Source organism: Oxyura jamaicensis, chromosome 1, assembly GCF_011077185.1.
Source record: "Oxyura jamaicensis isolate SHBP4307 breed ruddy duck chromosome 1, BPBGC_Ojam_1.0, whole genome shotgun sequence".
Lineage (NCBI taxonomy): Eukaryota > Metazoa > Chordata > Aves > Anseriformes > Anatidae > Oxyura > Oxyura jamaicensis.
The window spans coordinates 32,727,009-32,742,304 of record NC_048893.1 but is presented as its reverse complement, the minus strand read 5'-3'; the positions used below and the strand labels follow the sequence as shown (position 1 = coordinate 32,742,304).

Below are 15,296 nucleotides of genomic sequence, written 5' to 3'. Positions count from 1 at the left end.
GACCTCCACTGAAACAGAATTAATTCAGGACTGAGGCAGAGGAATCACAGAAAGGAAGAAGGCTGTCTAACCCTTTTTACTGCATGTTACCCAGTGGCTGTAACTGTATACAGCATTAGACTGGAGACTGGCACCCTTTCTTTCTGTGTGAGCACTGTGGTAGAAAACTATGCTCCAGCCAGAAGCAGAGCATGACAGGAGAGGTGGAGGATACTCCCTTCTTTCAGCAGCCCCTTGGCTTCTCCTAGTCAGTCCCTAGCAGAATGTTTTTGTTGCTTGCTCATAAAGGGCCTGTAAATTCCCTAAAGCCAAGTTGAATAAGGATGCTGCTTTTGAAAAAAGTCCTGTAACGATCAGTTTAATGATATAACTGTAATAAAGTTACTGTTTTACTAAAAAGATATTTTTAATATATTATTTAAAAGATGATACGGGTATTTATGTATATGTGGGGCTTTCAAGAGCACAGCTAAAATATTGTTATTAAAAGCCCATCTCAAGCCCTCAGCCTCCTTGGTACTACACAGGACGTGAAAACAATAACAGTTCCATCACTGAAAACCTTTGACTCTAATAGATAGTTTTGTACAGGGGCAGGGAAACACAGGCAGGATCCTGATGTTTTTGGAAGAATGAGACAGCTATCAGCAATTCTCTGCAATAAAAATCTCTACTGGTGATGCCAGAAACCTTACATTTGTACAGATTATCACAAGAAAGGCTTTGTGTCCTAATTAATGGACTGTCAGCTTCACACAGCTTGTGCCCACATATGATCAGCAACAATTTTGGATAGGTACTGTTTTCACACCAGTGCTGTTTGCTAGAAGAAAGCTAATTACCAATTGTTCCCATCCAAGTTAGATTTTTAAAAACAGCATTCTTTGTAATTTAGTATGTAACAAGTGTCAAAAACACCTTTAGGCTGTGAATTAGCACAATGCATTAGATTGCATCATGCCATGAGCAAACTTGTCAACATTCAGTGGGAACAAAGAACCACTGGGCTCACAACCAGCTGTTTCCAGACTTACAAGAATCCTGTAGCTCTGAACTCCCCTCAGACTGTTCGATGCATCTCTTGATCGTGATTTCTGTGCAAAGTCGGCTCCTTGGCAGATGGCCTCTGTCCATAAGCTGAGCAGGTCTTGTAAGGATCATCACAACTGTTGATTTCTTGAGCATCTGAGCCCTGATATATTCTACACAAAAGCAAATCCCAGTCAGCATTCATGAGAAAAATAATCCTGGAAAACAACATTTCTATTGCCTTAAGTATTAGGCACTTGACTATGATTTGGATCCTGCCTCCCCAAAGTAATTATCACTATGTCAAGATTTCATGGTTGGAATCTAAATAAGTTGGCTACAAGCAGTGCCATCACTGCACTTACCTGTGTTTCACACTTATCATGGTCTGAACAAACTGTAGTTAAAATTGTTATCATTTTAAAACCAGTTTATTTAAAGAAAACATGCAAAGTACAAATGGATGACTACTCCGTATGCTATCATGTCACCATTCCACAAGTAGGACTGTAAGAATTCAGGCTTAACATTTTCAGTTTTGATAGCAGGGGAAGGAAACAAAACACTAATATCATCTTCCTCAGAGTCTATTGGCAGAGTGAACAACTCAAATTTTACCCACTATTTTGATATATTGAGGCAACTAGAAATGCTCAATGGTTTACTCTAAATGAAGACAACTAGCTTCTTTAAAAGAAAAAAAAAAAATGAATATTCAACTGGAGTGTCTGAAACCAATCAGTGTGGAATCAGTAACCTGGAGATTGAAATTATTTCACCAGTGCATCATCTAACCAGCCAGAAATGCAGAAAATAAACACAGAATATGAATGATTAATAAAAAGATTAATTTTTATGATAAGATAGTGATCCAAAAGTATTTGAAATCAATGACAGTATCACCCGCAGCTCACCAGGCTTTAATCTGAAATGAATCCCATTTTTAGCAGATTCCTTGTACTATACTAAAAAATTTCAGTTTGCTTGTAGCATGAATTTTAGAGCAAGAAGGATCCCTTGAGCATTACATGTAGGCACGAACCCTGATATTAAACACCAGTTTGTTATGTGCCCTTGCAAGAACAAGTGTGATTTACAGCAGCTTTAATACACAAACCCCCTTTGCTGAGATTTTTTCTATAAACTGTATGCCCGGATGACAATAAATCCCCAACCCCAGCTATTCGCTAAGCCAGTCCCTGTTCAGCTTCAGCCTCTACACGCAGGGCGCTCGAAACGATGGAGGAAATTTAGGCAGCAACTTCACAGGGGAAGGTTAACCAGGATCAGAGGGAAGGGTGCTTGGATGCTTTCAGCTTGCAGCTTTCCCTCTACCTGACCTGGCAGCGGCTCTCGCACAGCTCAAGGCAAGCCCGAAAGTTGCCGGAGGAGCCGCCGCCGGCTCGGTGAGGAGCAAAACGGAGAGAATCGGGCGCGCCCCCCCGCGCAGGGCAGCGGAAATCCCCGTGGATCGGATCGGGGCGGATCGGATCGGGGCGGTGCGGAGCGGGGCGGAGCGGAGCGGGGCGGTCAGCACGGCCCTCCCCGGGGCACCGGCGGCTCCGTCCCGCTGCCGCCGAGGGGAAGCGGCGGCGGGGAGCGGGGGCGGGGGCAGGAGGGGATAAAAGCCCCGGCCCGCGGCTTGCTGCTGTGGCTGGCAGTCTCCTGCCTTCCCTCTTCATCCTCCTCCTCATCATCCTCATCCTCATCATCCTCAGCCGTGCTGCCGGAGCTGGCTGCGACCCCGAACTTCCCCCAGCCGCCGGAGAGGAGCGGAGCGGAGCATGCGGGGCTGGCGGCGGGGCCGGCACCGGCACCGCGCTCCCCGGCATGAGGCGGCCGCCGGGCGCTGCAGGTAACGCTGCCCGCCGGGGAGGCGGGGGGGGACCGGAGGCGATCGCAGCCCGGCAGGCGGCAGGGGAAGAGGAGAAGAGAGGAGAGCAGGGGGCGGGGGGACTTAGGGGTGAGCTGCTCCCCGCCTGTCTCCCCTCCGAAGGGGTTGCCAAAACTTTGCCCCGGGTCCCAGCACTAGTCGTCGGGGTGCTGCCCCAAGCCCCCTTGGCGCAGGAGGGGGGACGGACTCTGAAGTTTAGGCTGTGGGAGAAGCTCCTGTAGGCGGTGGGGATGCTCCGCTGGGCAAGTAAACTTTCGTGGGATCTGGCATCGGTTGGAGCGTGGTTGTTGGTGCTGGAAGTGAGGCACTGCTGCTTGTCACTGCGTTTTTCTTAATTATTTGGCGATCTCCTTAGCAACTGAAGTCGTCCGCGAGGCTGAAGCTAGGACACAGATTGATTTACAGAGTAACGTTGCTGGTCCACTGAGTATATTTCCCTTGTGATCTTAAAGAGGGGTAGGAGCTGCAGGGTGCTGACTTCATGTAGATGGTGGTGCCATAGCCACACTGCCGCGATCAGCCCAGCTTTGTCCCTGTGGCATGTTACCCAGCTGCTCAATTTTCTTTTAAGCCAAGTGAATTACCATAGGCGCAAAAAAATACATAAGTCTGTCTTCAGAGAGATTTGGTCCTTAATGATGGATGTATGGGAGGAAATAATTTTAGCTGGCCAGGTTTACTAGGCCAAATTCCTCCCCAGTCCAGCACTGCTGAGGTCTAGCCAGGTGCTGGCCAGAGAGACCACTTCATTTGCCAGGCTGACCTCAGGATCAGTTTACTGCCAAGGTGATGTAAAGCCATTTTTTCATCTCTGTTAGGTCTTGCACCAAGCACAGCTTAGCCCAGTTCAGGGATTTAGTCCAGTATATCAAGGCATCACTACATCATCAAGGCAGATGTTCACCAACAGGCTCTGCTCCCCAGTCCATCATGTCACTGAATATCTTGGATTATGATGCCTGGGTAATCCAAATCTGCTCTGTCAGAAATGCTGAGCACAGCTGTCAGAGGCAGGTTCGATGCAGAGTGCCTTTGCATCCTAGAGTGTTAAAAGCAGAGTAAAACCTGGAGATGTGCGAGGTGGCCAATACAGTGATGTTTCATTGGACTGTTTCCCCACCACACACAGAATGGAAGTCTGTGCAGAGATTCCTAGTAAGTCTAACATTTTGAAAGATTAATTATGTGAGATGCCACTAGTCTGCTTGCAATTAATGGTTCTATCATGTACTTAAGTAGGATTTGTAAAGTTAGGCTTAAAAGTATTAATAATAAAAGTATTAATAATTATGCTTCTATAATATTGTTGCTAAAACACTATTTTGATGGTCTTTTTCCCCCCAATTGTTCATGATGAAATATTTCTCTAAAAAATTCTTTCTTGGAGAAAAAAAAAAAAAAAAAAAGGACTGTGAGGAAAGAGTTTTAACACCTGAGCCATCACCATTTTATTTTATTTAACTAATAAGGCCTTGATTCATCTCATATCTAGACAGGTGAAAGGGGGAGAGCAACTGTGTGGGCAGTCAAATCAATGGGAAGGTGCAGAGGTGGGTAAGTGACTTGTGGGCTGCTGAGATGGGCTGGGGGACTGTATGCATTGTGAGGATGTGGCACAAGAAGAGCTAGGAAATGTGGAAATAGTGCAGACATTTCAGAGGGTAGACTGAGGTCTTTAATATTTTCTAGTGTTTGAGCTCATGATTCTATAAATTCAACACTGGGGGGGAGAGTGGGGAGGGTGTATACAAATATTTGCATTTTCACTGTGCAGAAAGTGCCAGCCAGGAGTGAGACTGTTTGCATCAACAGTGTATAAGAAGATGTTATTCCTACTGTAAAGCAGATCACTCCACTTCAACACTGAAAAGATTGTGGTAGTGTTTGCAAAAGCATTCAGGTGACTTGTAATCTCCAGTCTCTTTCACTACTTAAATTAAGAATGGTGTCACATATCTGTTTTTAACTGAAGTCTCAAATGAACTGGGAAAAATAGCTTGGTGTACAGGTTTTCCTGGAAGAAACAAAAAGCTGGTGTAGAGATTACAAATGCAGCATTAATGGGAGAGAGAACCCAGAGAAAATGATACTGACTGCTTAGGACATTAGTTGATTTTTTCAGTGATAACTGATAGTGAGGATATTCACAGGCATCCAGTATTCCCATTTTCCATAAGCAGCTCTGGGTGCTTGCTAATTCCAAAAACCTTATTAAAAAATAAATAAAATCAAAACCAAGAGCCAAATCCTATAGGAGCTGATCTGTTGTAGTCAACTGTTACTGACAACAGAGAATACTCTCTGTGATATGAGAATACATCCTCCATTTCTTCTTAAACGGTTAAGAAACATGTGCACCATTACTGCACAAATGATTCATCTCAGGAAGTACTGTGTTTTTGGCAGTGAACTTAAAATATCACACTTAACACCATAAAGAAATGATTTCTTTGAAAAGAATTCTTTGAAAAGAATTCAAGTGCAAATCCCCCCAACCATGCCCTTCACTCACAAAAAGCCATTTACCCAGCTCATTCAGAAGTGAAGTGAAAATGGTGAAGTACTTAAGCAGAGCCTGTTGGCACATTATCTACTAGTATTCAATAGCCATCTCTCTCCTGAGAAAATATGTAATATTGAAGTTTGCAAAGTGATACTTTTATAAGACAGTATACAGGTACCTCAAGGGAGGCTGTAGCGAGGTGGGGGTTGGTCTGTTCTCCCACGTGCCTGGTGACAGGACGATGGGGAATGGGCTTAAGTTGCGCCAGGGGAGTTTTAGGTTGGATGTTAGGAAGAACTTCTTTACCGAAAGGGTTGTTAGACATTGGAACGGGCTGCCCAGGGAAGTGGTGGAGTCACCATCCCTGGAGGTGTTTAAAAGACGTTTAGATGTAGAGCTTAGGGATATGGTTTAGTGGGGACTGTTAGTGTTAGGTCAGAGGTTGGACTTGATCTTGATGATCTTGATGATCTTGAGGTCTCTTCCAACCTAGAAATTCTGTGATTCTGTGAAGACCCAAAGTAATGTTATTGGGATGAAACAAAATGCTTTTTAACATAAGGCTGATGGTAAGCGTTATTCTTTCTTGCCACTTAACAGCTGCACATAACTAACACCTAACTGTTTATGCAGCCATTTTGAATGGGTTCAAATGATCACATAGATTATGAATATTTGTGTTCAGTATGCTTAGCTTTGCTACCATCATGTCTAATTTATGCAAAAGTCTGGGGGAACACAAGTACTCAAAGGATGGAGCAAGCTGCACCTCAGCAGCCCAAACCTCCAGAAGGGCAAAGGCCCCGTTGAGATTGAAGGTTTCACTGTGATTTGGGCAGAGCAAGGAAGCTTTCTACTTGGTTGGGTGTTCTCAAAATAACCTGGTTTGGCCCTGGTATGTGTGCAATGTCTGTAATTTGGCTTTGCCTTGCCAAGCAAGCCAAACAAGCTTGTCCATTTCAAGTCGAAGTTATGCTGATTTACACCAGCCCCAAATCTGCCCTTGGGATTTGGTTGCAGGCGAGCTCAGAGTTTCTGGTGAGTTAATTGTAGGTGTTGATAGAAACAAACATGCAAGGCTATTTAGTGTATTCAACTTGGTAAGCCTTCCCAAACTGGGCATTGACCTAGTACTTTCCGTTTGGAGTATCTTCAGGATTGCAATTATATTCAACACAGGAGCTGATTTTGAAAGTGCCATTCATCTTTTCACAAGTGCAGTTCCATGAAGAATTAGTCTGCAGAGGCTGCAAAATCAGACAGTCAAATACTAGTGGAAAAGGCAACCTCTGCAACATTAAATTATCCCCCATTTTGTGCATGTGTTATAATTCAGTCTTTATGCACCAGGTTTTATGATACACAGTTTTCACATACCTTGTTTCAAACAATGTGCTAACTAAATGAGCAGTTATGAAAATCTTTTTACATCTTTCAGTGTTTCCATTGTGCCTAATGTACTGCTTGCCATACAAATCCACAGTGCAGTAGAGAATCATTACCTGATGTTCAATTCTCTAATGCTTTCATAGGTCTCACCCTCTAGATGAACTTATATCTATTAATTGTTCCCATAAATTATTAGCTATCTAGCAAAAACACCTCAGCTAGGTGCTTAGGATTGATTAAAACTAATTCCTCTTGGTTCCTAACTTCCCACTGACAACCACATGTGGTTAGATACTTCAAAAGGGCCTTAAAGGCTAGGAGACTTTAGAATAAAAGCTTAGTATCGAGATTCATAATCAATTAATTTATTTTTACAATATTCTTATACTTAACATTATATTTCTGTATCTCTTATACACAGGGGAGCAAGGAAAAAACTTTATAGTCAAAGCTGTCAGCTAGAGTCGTATCATTTTGACTCTCATCTCAACACTTCTACAGATCAGTCCTTCCCAAATTTAACATATACAAGCTCCTTATTTTCTGAGTCTCAAGCTGATGACTGTAATAAGCTCATGATTTTCTAACAGTTACCAGTTCACATAATTTCCCTGATGTCACAGGAGTTCTGTGGCAGAAGCTAGGATATGTTGCAGTTGTCATGTACAGGCATTTACTTAGCTCTTGGTGTAATAACCCTTTCTTTTTCATGTTCTTCAACAGATACTGTGCACAGTATGAGAAAAGGATTTGGGACAGGAGAAATCTAAGTGATCTTGTAACTAAGGGATGTATATAAAAATTTAAATGGCACAGAAAACCTTGATTGTGATGCTAATTTTTGAATATTTTATTTGGCTGCCCTGTCATTCTCTTAATAGAGTTTTGGGGAACACAAACATTTAAACCCAATATAGATATAAATTATTGTGTAAGGTGAATCCTCCCCTCCTGCTGCCTTCATATTTCTTCTTTCAATGGGTCATTAGAAAGTTCAGCTCTATAGATTCATAGCACAACCTCTACCATTTGACTTAAGAATAGAAGACTTGGCAGAAGCCTGTCAGCTTGGCAGCATGTTAGAAAGGAGGGGAATAAGGAACTGAGGGGCAAGTGGAAATCAGTGCATTTCACATTAAGTAATTGATTGCATAGGTAATCTTAGACTCACAAGTAGCAGATGCAAATTCTCCATAAAAGTGTGTTTTAATGTTCACCTCTTGAAATACTTGTCTTTCTTATGCTTAACCCTTTTATGTCGGTTATCTGCTCCCCATCTGCTTTCTCAGGCTTATCATATGCTTTAGCTGAGTTCTATGCCCTGATGGCATCCAAACTATCTCATGCTTGCTTCATTAGCTACAATGATGATGCTCCATTAGCATCCCTCCTTTCCTGTTTTCGCCCTTCCTTTCCCATGCATCTCTTATCTTCCCTTTCCCCTTAACCCCTTCTTTGCCTGTATCTCTACATTAGTCCTCCACCTTCTAGGTCTTGATTTTAACATCCCTATCCTTTCTTCATCCATCTCCCCTCATCAACGAATACAACTCCTGTTATTCTGCTTCTCTCTAATTTCCATTTGATTCTCCCTGCTGCCCCCTGGCAGCCTCCCATCTCCCTGCTCTGGGACATATCACTGTCAGCAGCCCAGAGCAGCTGTTGGTGTGGGGTTCTCTGCTCAGATACTGTACCAACGGGTGGGTGAGACTGGAGGAATGAGTTTGAGTTTAATATGTGGGAGATGAATACCACACTTGATCTGTGAAGGGGTGGAGATAATCAATGCATATGGATTCACCTGGGAATTTACTGGCAAACTCGTAACAGGTATCCAGGGAGAGCAAGAGTGAACAGAAATGTTAATTGCTCTGCCAATTATGTGTACATTTTCCTAGGAGATGGCAAAAAACAGATACTTTGGCATGGAACCACTAGCCTGACAAATTTTAAGTCCCTGCTTCAAACTACAGTGACACTAAAATATTCTCAGAAGAGTATGGTAGGTTTTGTTCTTGTTACTTGAGAAGAAAAATTAGCAAAACATTTTTTTTCACTTTAATGAGTTTTGAGAAATGGCTGACTCATCCTAACTGAAAGGTCCCAAAACTTCTGCTTGAGGTAGGCACAGGCATGGGAAATTTCCTCCCCTACAGTTATTTTGGCAAAGGTAGAAGTAACAGAATACCAAGCATTCCAGTTGAACACCTTGAATAACTTTAAAAATAGACTGTTGTTACCTGAACAATCAGTTATTGAATTAACAATAAAAATAATAATAAATCATATGACCTTTAAAGTTAAAGAGGCTGATAAAATTATTTGCTTAACAATGTGAGGCATTCTCTGGGAAGAAACACATATCGTAACTGCTCCCTGGTAGACAAGGCAATATTTTTGGATAAGATTTTTGTTGTTGTTGTTGTTGTTTTCCTCCTCTCTCTACCAGAAGTTTTTTGCCTAGGCTGGCTTGGAAACAGCAAGGAGATGTTATTGCCAATTTAAGTTCCACAAATGAACATTTCTGATTTTTTTTTTTTTTTTTGGTAAATTGACAGAAATTGCATTCCTTAGTCCAAGACTTAAGAATGGTTCCTTTTTTTTCAAAGAGGAAAACATGTCTCTAATGTGAACGTTTACAGATGAGTGAAGAATGTTATGTTTACATAAAGCCAGAACTAAGCTAAAATCATCTAACAACAACTAGATTTTCTAACTAATTGTATGAAACATTAAGGATTAATTCACTGTATTTGTTCAGAAGGCATGCGTAAGAAATCAGGCAGGGTATGAATGTTAAATGTTAACGTGCTGTACCTCTGCATTCCTCTTTTGACAGTGATTAGTGCAAAGCTAGCTGCACATGTAATCTGTGGCAAGGAGCATTGGGAGCCAGCTAAGAGCCAGCGACAATGTCTTTAAACTGCCGGATACTTCCTAATCGACTTGGAGTTTGTAAGGTGAACTGCAGAGGGCTGGCATGCCTCTTGGTCTTCACAGTGAGTGTCTGTGGCAGTGCCCCGGGGATGTGTCCAACAGCCTGCATCTGTGCCAGCGATATCATAAGCTGCACCAGTAAGAACCTCTCTCGGGTGCCAGGAAATCTCTACAAAAGTATGAAAAGGCTGGATCTGAGTTATAACAGAATTGGATTCTTAGAGCCTGAATGGGTCCCGGTGCTGTTTGAGAAGCTGAACACTTTAATAATCAATCATAACAGCATTAGCAGCATTATCACTGGAAGCTTTTCCACAACCCCAAATCTGAAATACCTAGACTTGTCATCCAACAGCCTGAAGACGCTGGGCAGCCCTGTGTTCCAGGAGCTGAAGGCCCTGGAAGTTCTCCTGCTGTACAACAATCAGATAATGCAGATTGAGCCTTCAGCCTTTGGAGGATTGTACAAATTACAGAAATTGTACTTAAGCTACAACTCAATCTCGCATTTCCCGCTGGACTTGTACATTGGAAAACACAAGCTGACAGAACTTGTATTGCTGGATGTTTCCTTTAACCACATCCAGTCGATGCCTATTCAGCGCCTAAGTTCAGTGCCAGCCAAGCATCTCAGTGGAGTTTATCTTCATGGCAACCCATTTTACTGTGACTGTACGCTGTACTCCATGTTGATCTTCTGGTATCAAAGGCACTTCAACTCTGTCGTGGACTTCAAAAGCGAGTACACCTGTTTGCTGCGATCAGACCCAAGAGGTTACAATAAACTCCCTTTACTGCATGACAATTTTCTGAATTGCTCTGAAAGCACCATCAACAGCTCATTCCAAGCCTTTGGGTTTATTCATGATGCCCAGGTTGGTGACAGGCTGATCGTTCACTGTGACAGCAGAATCAGTGATGCAGGCACACACTTTGTTTGGGTTAGTCCAGACAATAAATTGCTAGAGCCAGACAGGGAGACAGGCAACTTTAGGGTGTTTCATAACGGGAGCCTGGAGATAACAGATGCCCAGCTAGAGGACTCTGGGCTGTACTCCTGCATTGCAATAAATAAGAAAAGACTATTGAATGAAACCATAGAGGTTAGAATAAATGTGAGCAATTTCACAGTTAACAGGTCCCATGCTCATGAAGCATTTAATACAGCTTTTACCACCCTTGCTGCCTGTGTAGCCAGTATTGTTTTAGTACTGCTCTATCTCTATCTGACCCCCTGCCCGTGTCAATGCAAGACAAAGAAGAGGAAGAGGAAGCTGAACCAAAGCAGTGCCCACTCATCCATACTGAACTCCACACAGCCTCAAGAGCTGCCTGCCGATGAGAAGAAGGCCAGCACTGGCAAACGAGTGGTTTTCCTGGAACCTGTACATGAACCAAAACACAGTCAGAATGGGAAAGTAAAACTGTTTCCTAATGACAATGCCATTGCTGAGAGCATCTTAAAAACCACTCGAACGAAATCCGACTCTGATTCCGTCAACTCTGTGTTCTCAGATACACCTTTCATGCCATCAACTTAGTTTTCTGCCTGTGTTTGTATTGTGCAGTCACATTTCTGAATACCTCCTTTGCTTGTAGCAGCCATCAGGAAAAAGAAATAAAGAGAGAAAATGTTTTAAAAAAGTATCTGTTGTTGGTCCTTGAACTGCGTCTCCTCTCTTTTTTTGAGTGCAGGGCCATGCAACAGGGATACCTTGCTTGAGAAAAGCAAACAGTGTGGCATTCATGTGAATGCCTTCGGTGAAAGCCTAGCCTTGATTTTTACTCTCTGGGATGTATGCAGCCACCTCTTGTGCTCATATAGAGGTACTTTCAGTGCATACAGCTGATTTTTCAGGGCAGATGCTGACTCCCACACGAGACTCTTGGTTCTTCTGAGTGCTCCCCTCCTCTACGTGGAGCATATGAGCAAACTGAGGTGGCTACAGAGGAAACTGCCCAACCTTCCTGCAGTTCCTTTCACAGGTCCATAAAATCTTCACATTAAAATCATGGAAGAAAAGGGTTTTCCTGGACCGATCTTAACAAAAAGATTAGATTTGCCACCAGGATGCCTAGCAGTACTGGATAGAAAAAAAAAAAAAAAAAAAAAAAAAAAAAATTAGTTTATGGCCATAAACTGATAATGTGTTTTCCAAGGACTGTGTGAAAACTTTAAATGTGTGTGCTTAGTTTATCATCTTAATCAAGGGATTGCTTATGAAATGTAGTTGCATTTGTTTATAAATATTGCCACATAAAACTGGTAAAAGTTAACATGTTACTTTTGTAATTGCCTTAGGGGAGTTCTCAGTCATGAGGACTCAAGCTAATCTACAGTAACTCATTAAGCTGCAATAACCTGATTGCTTGTTATCGTTTGTCTTAAACTTCAGTGCTCACAGTATGCTTGGTGTTACATGTGGTGAACAAGCCTGACGCTGTCACCAGGGCTCCTGCTTCATCTTAGGGTGGGCTGCTTCTGTTTATGGGTAATCTCACGAAAGAGAGGTAATATTTTATCATTTCAGAGTACTTGGTTCTAGCAGTATCAAAAAAAATGCTTCTTACTTTTTAAACTTTTTTATTGAAGGAGGAAATAGCACTTGTACAAATTTCTGAAAAGTGCAGAACACTTCACACACAGTGAATTCAGAAATTGCGGCTTTTTCTCCATGCTTGGCCCAGTCTTATACATACTGCTTCCCTCCTTGCCCAAATGTATCACTGCTAAAGTTTATGAACTCAGTAATCTTGGCCTGGACCAATCATGCAGCATTGTTTACATGAAGTGTCATGTTATTGTAGAGAATTTACTCTTATAATTGCTATTTCATTTTTTGTTTTGTTTAAAGTTTGCTTACGTTGGGACTGGGCTGGGCTTTGCCAGTCTTCCTCGCATTGAACACTACCAACTTCAAAGGAGTTTTACAAGGAATTACAGCTTACCAAAGAATAATTGGAGAGTGTCTGTTTTGTTAGGTCTTTGGGGAATATACTGAAATGGAGAAGGATAAACAAAATCAGAGTCAAAGGGCCACAGGACATGGCAACTGTAATTTATTTTTGTGAGGCTTACTGTAATAGTTGCTTGCCATTTTTCGTGACTTCGAGAGGACTGTTGTCATGCTCACGCTTACATCTGGCTGAGCCAAAGCTATCAACAAATGATTTGCTACGTGGAAGGCTTGATGTAGCTAATTGTTTGAAAGCAAGCTGGCTGGAAAACAGATAAGATCAGGAAACAGTGTTGCTGGGTTGTGCACACAGTACATGGAATTAAAAAACTGCAGGAGATTTTCATTCAGATATTCAAGGAAATGGAAGATAGGTATTCTTTTTCTAGGCTCAAAAAAAATAAATATTTAGGAGAGAAGGATCACCAAAGGTTTGGGTCTTTTGTTTATGACTTTATCTATGTAAATTTAAAACTAGCTTCCACTATCAAGCAAGTCAATGTCCTTTTTATAAAGCTCTTTTTTATCTGTAAATACACATTAAAACAAAATCAGTAAGTTTACTTGTAAGGTCTGACAGAAAAACTGAAATGACTGCTACAGTTGGGTCATCTGGCAATGAGGGAAAGGCTTGACTTTTAAGACACTGACTCCTTTTTAAGATTTTTATTTTCTTTAATTGAAAAGACTTAATTAAGCTGCACAATCTTCTGATGTGCCTCACTTGTGCTGCGTGTCCTCCAATTTCTTCAAGGAGGGAATGAGGGACTGGGCTGAAATTGTGAGGAGACAGAGTAGGAAACTGAGAGGCAAATATTCCCGGGGAAAGCTGTGTGTATCAGTTACAGTGCTGGGCAGATATCATAGTCTGTTGTCATACATAACATTAATTGACCCGGATTTCCGTGTTTACAAGTGTGCTGACGGTCAATTCCAAATTGGAGTGGAAAAGCAAGCAGCCTGGTGCCTGGTGGCCGAGTGCCAGCTGCACTCATCTCCTGCACAGCTGGGGCTGAGCAGGTGCCCCCCTCCTCCTCACAGGGCAGTGACACAGAGCATTGAACTATTATATTTAAAACTATGTATTCTTAAAAAGTAAAATAAAATATGGAGAGATCCTACACCATTTGCCCATGGGGCTGTTATCCTGCTGGAAGAGCATAAGGCTTTATGGGATGAGAGTAATGCTGCCAGATGAGTGGAGCAGCTGATTGTTGATATAAGCTGTGAATATTTGCTGTCATTATTAATTGACTGTATTTCAGTGACTGCTTCAAAGCACTCAGAGTTGCAATAGTGATTTATGAGCAAGGTGGTAAAACTGAATCTTTTGGAGGAGCTGTTGACTTGTTTGCTGCTGCTTTACATATCACAGTCTCTTGAGTTCAGTAGGTGCAGCTTTAATAAAGATTTTTGAAGTCTTTGAATATTCATCGTGCCACAACAATGCCACGGATCTACAATCCCAGTCTTTTCCTGCAGAAAGCAACTGTTCCTCTTTTCCCACCAGGAAACCAGCCCTCCCCCTCTCACTGGCTCCCCCCCACAGGGAGCCAGTGCTGCTGGGCCACTGCACAGGTTTGAAGCACTCAGGGCAGCTGCAGAGACAGGAGGGGTCTGGGCCAGTGCCACACCAGTAGCTCTGGTGTGGTCCAGCAGGCCTGTTCTACTGCCCTGCTGTCCCCATCAGTCTATGTCTTGGTTTTCACGTTACTGTTTCCAGCAAGCCCCAAAGAGCTGGATGTTATTTTTAATGCAGAGTGATCTTAGTTCTGCAAGGTACTGAGTGCTTTGGCTCCTGTCCAGCCATGCTCTTTAATCTCATTTGCACTAAGGCAGAGGTACAAACCCAGTGGCAAAATGTCTGGATGGGTGTGGGGTTGCTCCCTGCCTCTGCCAGCTGTACAGCAGGAGGTCTTCCACATGCAGCTCAGATAACCTTGGGTGAGTTTTTTTCTCTCGCATCTACTTCCAGTGCCTGATCTTGCCACAGAAGGTCATAGGAAAGGGCTCTAATCTATAGCTGAATACAGGGTCATTTCTTGAGTTGAACCTAAGTCCTTGAACCTAGGTCCTCCATCACTTTAATTTTGGTGAGTGGCTTTTCTTTTACTCAAGGGTCTGTTGCACCAGCTCTGGCTGTCTCACAGATCAAAATTAATGAAAACAGCTGCAGGTGGCTCTCGGAGGTGATGTCATTGCTGCCATGTGTTTCTAGTCCAGTCCATGTCTGCAGGCTGTAATTTTTTTTTGTATGTGCTGGAAAGCGGTTATGTGAGGCCGGCATGGAGCCTCTCCAGCCTGCCCTGAGTATAGTAGCAACTGCGTAACTGTACCAATAACTGCATAGCAACTATAACTTTACCAATATCACCTACTCAGCACCTGTAGCGGCAAGTGAAAGACTGCTAGTCTTCTCCTCTTGACCTCAAAAAAAGTATCTGAAGGAACCACTTCACTGAAGATGTGGCCTTCTCTAAAGCAATGTAGAAGTGACAGTCCTCTGTGGACAGCCACCATCCATTCTTCCCAGCACATTTCTCTCTTCAATGAGGTCAGGGAGCTTTAGAGGCTGATCCTTTACCAT

The 15,296-nt window shown here is 42.7% G+C and overlaps 1 protein-coding gene across 3 annotated transcripts; it reads left to right on the top strand.

Annotated features, from left to right (window-relative positions):
- Positions 1–2,257: 2,257 nt before the first annotated feature.
- Positions 2,258–11,399, top strand: AMIGO2 (adhesion molecule with Ig like domain 2). Of its 3 annotated transcripts, none has more exons than XM_035331547.1 (2): positions 2,258–2,435; positions 9,655–11,399. In XM_035331547.1, exon 2 carries the CDS (start codon positions 9,728–9,730, stop codon positions 11,291–11,293), a length of 1,566 nt encoding a protein of 521 aa, XP_035187438.1. In that variant the 5' UTR covers positions 2,258–2,435; positions 9,655–9,727; the 3' UTR covers positions 11,294–11,399. The 3 variants fall into 3 exon arrangements, with proteins under 3 accessions (XP_035187438.1, XP_035187431.1, XP_035187448.1); XM_035331540.1 differs by lacking the exon at positions 2,258–2,435 and adding an exon at positions 2,565–2,884; XM_035331557.1 differs by lacking the exon at positions 2,258–2,435 and adding an exon at positions 3,839–4,078.
- Positions 11,400–15,296: the final 3,897 nt, after the last annotated feature.